The sequence below is a fragment of the Actinia tenebrosa genome, unplaced genomic scaffold, assembly GCF_029948245.1.
Source record: "Actinia tenebrosa isolate PJP-AT-01 unplaced genomic scaffold, QUT_ActTen_1.0 PGA_scaffold0__85_contigs__length_37466705, whole genome shotgun sequence".
Taxonomy (NCBI): domain Eukaryota; kingdom Metazoa; phylum Cnidaria; class Anthozoa; order Actiniaria; family Actiniidae; genus Actinia; species Actinia tenebrosa.
This window is the reverse complement of record NW_028292569.1, coordinates 6,419,931-6,430,937: the sequence shown is the minus strand read 5'-3', so window position 1 is coordinate 6,430,937 and position 11,007 is coordinate 6,419,931. Positions and strand designations below refer to the sequence as shown.

General features: G+C 37.5%; 1 protein-coding gene across 1 annotated transcript in view; it reads left to right on the top strand.

Moving 5' to 3' along the window:
* Positions 1 to 399: 399 nt before the first annotated feature.
* LOC116293442 (endothelin-converting enzyme homolog) overlaps positions 400 to 11,007 on the top strand; it is a 12,412-nt gene continuing 1,804 nt past the window's right edge. Inside the window, exons 1-16 of the mRNA XM_089027737.1 lie at positions 400 to 1,317; positions 2,376 to 2,429; positions 2,818 to 2,934; positions 3,473 to 3,550; positions 3,788 to 3,924; positions 4,242 to 4,470; positions 4,964 to 5,062; positions 5,533 to 5,610; positions 6,553 to 6,659; positions 7,216 to 7,274; positions 7,433 to 7,487; positions 8,121 to 8,188; positions 8,963 to 9,105; positions 9,518 to 9,583; positions 10,034 to 10,129; positions 10,821 to 10,897. Of these exons, the coding sequence (XP_088883863.1) occupies positions 586 to 1,317; positions 2,376 to 2,429; positions 2,818 to 2,934; positions 3,473 to 3,550; positions 3,788 to 3,924; positions 4,242 to 4,470; positions 4,964 to 5,062; positions 5,533 to 5,610; positions 6,553 to 6,659; positions 7,216 to 7,274; positions 7,433 to 7,487; positions 8,121 to 8,188; positions 8,963 to 9,105; positions 9,518 to 9,583; positions 10,034 to 10,129; positions 10,821 to 10,897 (2,195 nt within the window). The 5' untranslated portion in view covers positions 400 to 585. The remainder of the gene's footprint in view (positions 1,318 to 2,375; positions 2,430 to 2,817; positions 2,935 to 3,472; positions 3,551 to 3,787; positions 3,925 to 4,241; positions 4,471 to 4,963; positions 5,063 to 5,532; positions 5,611 to 6,552; positions 6,660 to 7,215; positions 7,275 to 7,432; positions 7,488 to 8,120; positions 8,189 to 8,962; positions 9,106 to 9,517; positions 9,584 to 10,033; positions 10,130 to 10,820; positions 10,898 to 11,007) is intronic.

Sequence of the window (11,007 nt, the reverse complement as noted above, 5' to 3'; positions counted from 1 at the left end):
CGTTAAAATATCTGCCCTACCGAGTTCCCCAGAAAGAGTTAATTACCAGACTGTGAATCTGTTAATACATTTTTGATTTTCAAACAAACATGTTATGAAAACATTTACTCATTTTACCCTTCAGGGTGTTGAAAGTCAATGCATCATTCATTCTTAACCTCAAATCTTAAGACATACAGTAGAAAAATTTTCTCCAAAAGTCATTTTTAACGTCAAATTTAGCTTAGATAATTGGTTTTTGTCCAACTAAATGCCCAATTCATTAGAGTATTAAATGTGTTTATTGAGTTCCGTTGTTATATATTTGATGAGAACAGGGATTAGTTTAGATCCGTTTGGGTCTACTTTGCAATTGCGAGACTAGTGTGACTGAAGCCCCGGATAATTGAAGGCAAAACCCGCACATAGACTTAACGTCGCCTCGCACATGTCATTCGAATTATAGATGATGATTGTTTTAAGTCACTTAACGGCTAATATTCATTTGCCTATATTAAGAGACGAGCAGCTTCAAGCAGCACATTTTACACTCTTGAGACTCTTACCTCGGATTTCTTTCAAAACCAAAATTCATCATCGCTAGGAATGTCTTTGTCAGGTTCTTGTACATTCAAAGAGCTGAAGAAATCGGAGGATTTGGAACAGAACGGAGATGTTACCTATAGCACCGAAAACATCGAAAATGCCCCAACTCAAAGTCTTAAAAAACGGAAGAAAACGTTTCAGAAAATTCTTATAGCCATCGTGGTCGTTCTGCTTGTCATCTGTCTTGTACTTGTCGTTCTGTACGCTCTGGAAGTGAAGAAGATAAAGAAAGACGAGAAAAGATCTGGTGAAAAGTTCTGTTATAGTTCTAAATGTCTTGAAGTTGCAGCTAGAATCATGGAAGATATGAATAAGAGTGCAAATCCATGTGAGAATTTTATGAAATATTCCTGTGATGGCTGGGTAAAAGCCAATCCTATACCAGAAGGAGTCAATGAACAAGCAAACATGATGATTCTTACAAACGTAAATAATCAAAAACTACGCTTTATTATTGAGCGCCTAGGAAGCTTTGATACCAATCATCCTTATACAAAGGTTAAGAACTATTTTACTTCGTGCACGAATGAAGATAGCATCCAAAGAAATGCTTTTCAAGATTTTCAAAAGGTACTGGGATCTCTAGGTCCTTGGCCAGCACTTGTGAACAATACTTGGAATTCAACAAACTGGAATTGGACAAACGAAATGGCAAAATTGATGAACAAAAACCCTCTTTTCACGATTGAAGTTATGGTAAATCCAAAAGATACTGGAGAAAACACATTTCAAGTAAGTACAAAATACATTCTTTTAAATTTTGAGTGTGTTTGCTCTTTGTAAACAATAAGACAACTGTGAAAGTATCCGAGTTCCTTAGCATATTAAAAAAAAAGAGAAATCGCTAAAGTTGTATTTTTGGACAAGAAGTTAAGAATAATGTTTCCCTACAAATTTTAGTTTTTATTTTTATTTTATAATTATTTGTTGTACAATTTTTGATTTTTTTCTTCAAAGTTCGTGAATCGTTTAAGTTTCTTATTTTTCTCTCTCAAAATTGAGATTTAAGATAAAATCTCGTTCGTAGATATAGATAAGATCAATACTAGAGCCCTTCAATGATATTGCTGGCATTTTTCAATCAATCTTCGCACGTTATCGAAGTAATGCTCGGTCTTTACCACATTTGCAAAACCTCAAGCCTCAAAAGCTCACAGCTGTTTCGAATTTTCAGTCATTTATAACCGCATGGAAGCATTTAATATCAGATAAAGATCATCATTGTCTCGTCAAATAAAGTAATGTTTTGCAGAAATGCTAATTTTTGTACTCGATCGAATATTGGACAGGAAAAGAACCCTTAAGCGTTTAAATAAATTAGCATTTAGTTCGCTAATTCTTTAAGTAATTGAGTGCTAAATTCTTTAAGTAGATTAGCGAAAGGATAACGAAATATCCATCACCTTTGTACTTTTTAAGACAACTTTAAATTCAAGGAATATTACAAATAGTTGTTAAGTATTCCATGGTTGACTGGTAGAAGTCGAGTAGAGATTACGTAAGCTTATCAACCCATTTTGAAGGAGTTACCGCCAATGGTTCGGTCTAAATTTACATTTATCAAAACCATTTTTTAACCACAAAACCTTGTACTGCGGGCTCGGAAGATTTCCTCAGACATACGGTCAGACAAAAGCGAAATTATATGCGTTGTCATGGAGATATGTCATGCATTCCTCACTAGCTTCTCTTGTTAGATCGAGGCGGCTGTTTCATCGTTGTTTATATCTCAAGATTTTGAGTCATGACGTTGCACCCCAAAACTTTATTTTTTAAATATTATTCTTTAGATCTATCCTCCCGATATCGGAATCAAAGAAGCTTACGAAAAAAACGACATGAAGGTATGGACATCTTTATCTATTAATATTATTAGGATATCAAAACTTATTACCTCCATCAGAATGCATGCACGTTAAATCGGTTGGGACAAGCTTTTAATACTAGCTGTAACAGGATTGGCTGTTGACTCGATAGTTTATACTTTTTCAACAGCTATACACAGTAACTTGATCTCACTTTGTGAATATTTATTATGTAAATTTTATAACTGTTAAAATCTATATCAATATTCCATTTTTTACTGTAATTTTTGTGTGTGAAATAAACTTGACTCGACTCGACTCGACTCGAATCGACCTCACTTGACCTGACCTGACCTGACTTGACCTGACCTGACCTGACCTGACTTAACTTGACCTGACTTGACTTGACTTGACTTGACTTTTGCAGATTTTGAATGCACTTCTCGACTACATGGTTCGTGTAATAGTTCTCCTGGGTGGAGACGAGGAGAGAGCACGATCACAAATGAAAGACGTGGTTGACTTTGAAATGGCTATTGCAAAGGTAAAGCCATGCTTTTGTATGAACGGAATAAGCTTTTCTGAGCTCAGAATGCATTGTGGCCTAGTTTAGGGACAAATGTAGACAAAGATGTTCGTACCCAAGATAGACCAGAATGCACCTTGTTTCTCTCGTAGTATAATCGTGGTGCATTATGGTCTACTTTGAGTAAATTTTCCCCATCACACACCAAATATTCTCCTGCAGCCCATGCCTGGATATCTATAATTTCAAGAGGAAAAAAGGCACCGCAGTTTGCAAATCTTCTCGATTCTAATTGGCTAATATTTTCTCTCGGATCAGCTAGACGTCACGTAACGAATTTTTTTTCATTTTTTGGTCAATCGATCTACTGCAAACCATTTGCCTGCAAATTTCTTGTTTATTCACTTTTTATTCGATTTAAATAAAATAACTTGTCCTTGTTTTACGCCATGTTTTTGCTTTCGCATGCTCGAGAAATACTAAACCGCAGACCTCAATAATCGCGGGCGCAGTCTGAATAATTTACTGACCGTGTGTTTCTTTTGGTTGATTTCAGAGTGTGCCATCGTTTGCTGATATTTACTCCAATTGGTATAATACGTACACAATAGAATACCTGGAGGCGAAGACCGGGGTAAGGAGGTGATACATGAGAGACTGGTAACGAGTTAATCTCCAGCTAATCAATCGTTTCACATGAGAAACAATTCGATTCTTGAGAGAGAAAGGAATTTATGTCATCCAACATGGCTGCCAGCACAGGATGATGCAAAACCTCTATTCCAAAAATATAATGATTTGTCGACTATTTTTTATATTTCAACCAATCACAGAACGTGTTCTATATATGTTTTACTACAATCTCTTTTAGTTTCCATGGTTACGGTACCTTAACAAAATGCTCGATGAAATAAATGGGACGAAGCTGGATGTGAAGAAGAGACTTGTCATACCACACTTGGGATACCTCGAGAACCTGGTGAAAATAATTGAGAAAACTGAGGATAGGTAGGAAGGAATATTATTCATCCATCCATCTGTCCGTCCGTCCGTCCGTCCGTGTATCCATCCATCCATCCACCCATCCATCCATCCATCCACCCACCCACCCATCCATCCATCCATCCATCCATCCATCCATCCATCCATCCATGCATCCATCCATCCATCCACACATGCATCCATCCATCCATCCACACATGCATCCATCCATCCATCCCTTGATCCTTCCATCCCTCCCTCCCTCCCTCCCTCCCTCCCTCCCTCCATCCATCCATCCATCCATCCATCCATCCACATCTTAATTCCCTTTCCTGTTATTTCAGAACTCTCCTTAATTATTTCATGTGGTCAGCAGTCAGAAGTTATCTAGAATACATGACGTCACCATTCCAAGAAGCAGTCAACGAATACAGGCTCAAGTCAGAAGGGACAGTTGGCACCAAAGCTCGCTGGTTGGAGTGTATAACACAGCTGAACGACCAGCAAGGGATTACGATGGCTATGGGGAAACTGTTTATTGATAACGAGTTTGATAAAGATATTGTCCCTTTGGTAGGCTGCGCGATGCTTGATATAATTTTCGTATACACCTATTACAATAAACTTAACGTTATCATCGCCAAAGGCTATAGGCAGTAGGTCATTACAACATGTAAATGATTTTGTTGAATACAAAGAACACTGAATCAATCTCATCACTAAGGTCGATGTTCTTAACGAGAATAAGAAGCAGAAACACAAGTCATTCCAGCTATTCCTGGATCTTGGAATGACCTATCTCCTATCACTTTTCGCCTATCTCTTATTGCCTATCGCCTCTGGTGATGACAACGTTTTATACGGTGTATACTTTTACGCTCGATATGACTTTTCATTTACATAAAACGTGAGGTTTCTTTTTTGTCTCGCGTGACATATTTATTGCGTGACATTTAAGACCCTTTTGTCAATCAAATTTATAAATTCCGCGACACTTTTAGCAGCTGATGATTTAGTTTTCGTACAAAGTTTAATAGAAGGGTTTCCTTCGCTTTTTTTTCATCAGTTAAAAGAAATGCTTGACAGCATCAAAAAGGCGTTTAAAGACGAAGTAGCCGAGCTGGACTGGTTGGACGAGGAATCCAAGAAAAATGTGTTTGCGAAGGTAGGAGTGTGAAAAACACCACGGTACGCATGCGCAATGTTGCAAAGGTTGTGTGAAAGACACCACGCTACGCATGCGCAATGTTGCAAAGGTTGTGTGAAAGATACCACGCTACGCATGCGCAATGTTGCGAAGGTTGTGTGAAAGACGCCACGCTACGCATGCGCAATGCTGTTTTTTACAAAGGTTGTGTGGAAAACACCAAGGCACGCATGCGCACTGCCGTGTTTGCGAAGGTAAGTGTGTGGAAAACACCACGGTACGCAAAGAGTTTTACTTTAGGTTTCTGTTCAGTACACAAGAATATTAATATTTTCCAAGTTGCGCACAAGATTTTGAAATTAGAATTTAGAGGAACAAGATTGCAGCTATCAGCGTTTAGTATGCCTATTACTACCAAATTCCGCGCGAAGAAGTTGATCTGATTGCATGAATCGTGATATGCTTAATTTTGTACGTTTTATTTGAAGGTTGATTTAATGAAGGACAAAATGGGCTTCCCAGGTCTGTGTAACAACATGACACTTCTCACAGAATATTACAAAGGCGTATGTACAAAGAATAAAGCACCATTCATTTTTTATTGGCATGGTGGAGAGGGGGGGGGGGGGGGGGACGCGGGGGTAGGGGGGTTGGATTTAGAGGGGGGGCTGGTTGGATTTAGGGGGGCTCGTAAAATAATATAGCATTTATCGAGCCACCCCAAAATAATTACCTAAATAGAAAAATATCTTTTTTTGATTATCCTATTTTAATAGGGACCACGTAAAAAAAATTCAGGTTGGGAAAAAGTATTTTTTTACTTCCAATTCACAAAATCCCACCAGGCCCGGTTGTACGAAGCCTGGATAGCCCTACCCGAAGAATAAATCTTATCCAGTGGATAAATTTATTGGATAACAGCATCGACTTATCCACTGGATAAGGATTTATCCGCCGGATAGCGCTATCCAGGCTTCGTACAACCAGTCCCAGCACGCCAATGCAGGTAAGACATGAACGGGTTCATGAAAATTTATTTTATAAGGGCATTCAAATCCCGTAAGATTGATAACCAGGTTACTTTATTGCCATGAAAATTAAAGAAAGCTTATTAGGTCATATATATATATCCCTACTTGAAAGAAGGTTGCCATACAAGAATAGAACATTAGTAATTTAGTGAGAAAGGAATACATTAAAAGACAAAAGAAAGAGTTCAGCTTCAGTGATCTTCTTTTGTTTTTTTAATATTAGTCCTATCCCACTAAATTACTAATGTTCTATTTTGTATGACAACGTTCTTGCAAGTAGGTGTATACTATAAAGGAGTATTTCGTCTTTAAAGGCTGTGCTTATCAAAACAGTTGAAAAATGTATCTATGAACTATTTTTGCAAAGTTCATTTTGAATTCTTGTTTTACGAGCACATTTTACACACGAAAAATATCAAATTATGAGAAACGACCGAAACTAAAACAATATTTCTTTAAAATTTCTTACATATACAGCTGGAAGTGAACACGAAAGATCATTACCTTTTGAACGCGTTGAACGTTTCCAAATGGTACAGTCGCACGTTCTTCTCGAAGGTTGGACAACCAGTTGACGATGAAGAGTAAGTATCATTCTACACCAAATGCTGTAAAAGAACTGGCTCAGCTTTCACTATGCTCAGCTCCAGTATCAAGCTCTCTGTTGCTCAGGGTTCGCCTCGCAATTTTGTGTAGAATATTCAAACACTTGTTCCAGTGAAGGCCGGTCCGTACGTGGAATTCCAAAGTGTTTGTATTGTTTATCCAGAGGTTGTGCATTCTTTACTTTATCGTTGGAATTTGCGAAATAAGGCCCCGTTCAAACGTGTAATGCGTTTAGAGCAATATTGCTGACTTTTACTTCACGTCGATCTTGTCTATAAGTACAATTTTTCTTCTCGGCTGCGCCTCGGACTGCAACTAATTGCTTGGACTTGAAATCCCGTCCAGTCCTCATTGTCGGCTTTGCAATATTACTTGAAAAAATTGCATTAAATTTACTGTGAACAGCGAAAACAGAGGCTTTTGAAAACCCTGACTTCATTTGCACTACTAAAAATGCTTTTCAGCTATAGTGCAATGTTTTCCCATTTCAGACCATGTGTCATTCCCTTGAGTATCATTTCTTTCTTCTTTAAGGTGGTTTTCAGGACCTCAAATAGTCAATGCCTTCTACAAGATGAGCCAAAATGAAATAAGTAAGAAACTACAATGATACCACGTGACCGCACTTAAGCCAATCAGAGATGAATATTATTCATTAGAATATTTTTAGACTAGAGTTTCTCGCGCTGTGATTGGTCGAACGACCAGTTATTCTGAGAACGATATTAATTATTTTCTATTATTCATTTAGATATCAATGCTGGTATTCTACAGCCTCCCTTCTACTATGGTCGACAAGCACCACGGTAATTCAAAAGTAAAACCGAATCAAAAATTTTGTATGAAAGCATTCATTGACATAATAGGCCCTTTGCAGCTCAGTAATCACAAGCTGATTAATTCACTGAGAGCAAATAAATGAACATCTTGATTCCCATGGGTGAAATAAACTGGTGAGCAAACAAACTTTCTACAACCTGTTTCGAGAGATCGTAATAAAACTGCATTTCGTGACAAACTGGTTACACATATTTTCATTCAGTTCTTTACAAGTAGCTAAAAAGAATCACCAATTTAATATAAAAACAAAAATTTTGCCCTCCAGTACAGACACGTGACCGTTAACTGCAAAGAGACTATTAATTTACATAATCCCGAACATCTACAGTGAAGTCATTAAACCAGTGAAATAGATATTAGACTAATACACATTACTAGACCCTAATTCCATAGTTTTCTTTTGTGTCTATTTAATAGTATTTTTTTATTTCACGGGTTGGATGCTTTCACTCTATCTCCGCAATTTTAAAACTTTTTTCCTTCAAACTTCACAATTTTACCATTTTTTTAACATGCTCTTTCCGTCTACGGCAATGATTTTTGTGTTTATTTATTTTAAAATACCCGATAAAACAGGATGTTTGTTTATGTACTTGTAGAGCAGTTAACTTCGGAGCCATTGGCACTGTTCTTGGACACGAGCTAACACACGGATTCGATGCTCTTGGTAAGAAAACAAACATATAGCAGTTATGGAAATATTAAGTTGTGACGTATTTCCATTTCTACGGGTCCAACTGACAACAAAAGCTGCTAAAATCAAACGAAAAATGTTCACAATGATTTAACCTTCATCTGAAATAATTTTTAAAGAAATAGAAAACGCGCTTGCTTGCTGGGTGCAGTTATAAAGCACGCTGGGGTTGGCAGAACACGAGAGGAGTGCCAGAAGAATCACAATCGACACGTAGCAGAGTGCTTCTCGACACTTCCTCACTTCTTTCTTGAATCCCCAAGTTTTAACTCGGAACTCGTTTTCCATACGAGTTAGCTCAATCAAATACTATAATGTGATTGGATAGTCTGAAAATGAGTGCTTGCTAATTGATTAAGAAGAGAGGTAATTTACATTTTTTTAATGTGTCTGTCCTCTTATTGACGATAATTTGCGTCATCACATTGTCAAAGTAGTGTTGATCCACGAGGCGTAGCCAATGACGAAATCTATCGTCAATAAGAGGACAGACGCATTAAGAAAAAGTATATTACCTAAATTACCTAGTAAACTACCTACTAATGTCTATTTGTTTTTTATAATAACAAAAACGATAAAAAATTCTCATTTTTAGCGATCAAAACAACCAACGGAAAGAGCGCGCGGTCGTTGACGTCAGCTTTATCTGTCTGTCCTCTTATTGATAATAAAAAATAACTCAAAATAAATCAGCGCGCGAGAAATTTGTAAGTTATTGTAAAAAAATATTTTGGTGTCGTATTACAGGCAGTCGCTTCAACAAATATGGCGAGATTGGAGAGCCATGGATGAGTAACTATTCGTTCAACCAGTTCCAAATCAGCTCAAAATGCCTTGTCGATCAGTACGATAACTACTACTCTGATCTCGGCAACGGAGAGAGTGTGAAGGTCAGTACAATCATACGCTAAAGCACGTGACTATGACGTCTTATGCAACGTCAGAGATAAAGTCTGGGAAATGTAGAAGTCAGTCATATGTTACGTCATACGAACATGATAACTGGAAAGTGTAAAGGTCAGCGCATTGATACGTTAAACCACGTGACTAAGACGTCATATGTTGCATCATAAGATAATAACTGGAAAGTGTAAACGTCAGTACATTGATACGTTCAACCACTTGACTATGACGTCATATATTACGTCATAAGATAATAACTGGAAAGTGTAAAGGTCAATACATTGATACGCACCTAACTATGACCAAAATGTCTGAAGGGAACTGCAGGGAATATATTTACACTTCAGTATACGTCACTATGATAAGACTGATTGGGAAATATAACATGTTATTTCGTAGAATGACGGCGCTCAGACATTGTCAGAGAACATTGCCGATAATGCAGGACTACGACTCGCGTACAGGGTATGACCACAACTACTGATATTAATAACTATTAACGAAACGACCTCTAGACTAGCTTAGTAAGTCATGTCACGACTATATCACAGTTTAAAATGAAATGTCCTATATACAGCGATTTCACTCACGTGAGAAGGCAGCCATAGACAATAGAAACTTTCTGCACAGTATTTGCATAAAAATAGAGTTCAATTCCCGGAGGATAGGAAATGTATTGTTTTGGTACACCATAATGGCCGCTGTGACGTCACGTGAAAACGCTCTACTAGGGTTTTTGTGGAAGGCCTAAAAATAAAAAATAGGACAACACAAAAAAATCCTCAAATCAAAGGAGAAGATGCTGAGTTCAGGAATCAAACCCGAGAACCCAGAGAAGAGAGACAAATGCAGTACCCACCGCTACACCATGATCAATTTTATGATAGGAAAATATGTCGTTGAAAACATATTCAGGGCTACAAGAACTGGCTGGATGAACATGGCGAAGAGGACGAGATCCCTGGACTGGGAATAACAAATGAACAGCTTCTGTTCGTTTCCTTTGGACAAGTGAGTATGAGTGTGACGTTCTCGCAACGTGACATATGACGACATAAACATGTATGACGTAATATTTCAAACACATGAAAGAGTGTTTTATCCAAATTTCCAAACACCGAAAAGTGAGTTGAAAAAACGAGGTGGAGCCAAGTTTTTTTTAACCAGCTTCGAGGTGTTCGGATAGGCGATGAAGCACTCTTTCATGTGCTTTATATGGCTTCCCAAGCTATTAATATTTGCTGGAGAAATTCAAAAAGAATAAGTTGCCCAAGTGCTAATGAAAAAACACATTTTCAAACCTCCTTCACGCTAGCGATTTTCTGTTTTATCCTCACGAATTCTTCGATTGAACGGTACGTCATCGCGGTCATGTTGGTACCATTTAACAAAAGATTTCTCATAAGCATCCATTGTTAACGGCACCACAATGGCCGCCATGTTTTTGTCTTTTGACTCTCTTGGGAATTCTTGCAACCAACAATTATTAAGTAATTTTGAAAAGTTATTTTCAAAGATGATACAGTTTTTCCATTGACGTTTTATTGACGTTAAAAAACATCACGACTTATGTAATGAAATAAAATACATGCCATTTTCAGATATATGACGTATTCTCATATATGACGTACTAGTGGTTGTGACGTCATAAATAACGTAATGTCTTTTTATTGTTAATTTCTGTGTGGACTTTTCCCTACAGCTTTACTGCTACAAAGCCAATCCAACAGGAATCAAACGAAGAATTCAAATGGACAGTCACGCCATGCCTGAATTCAGGTAACGCACGTCCTGCGTGACAGTTACGCAACGCTTTGCAATATTGGAGGCGAATTTGACTTCTTAACCTTTCACTGATTCATAATATTAAGATATTATTATAATATTAT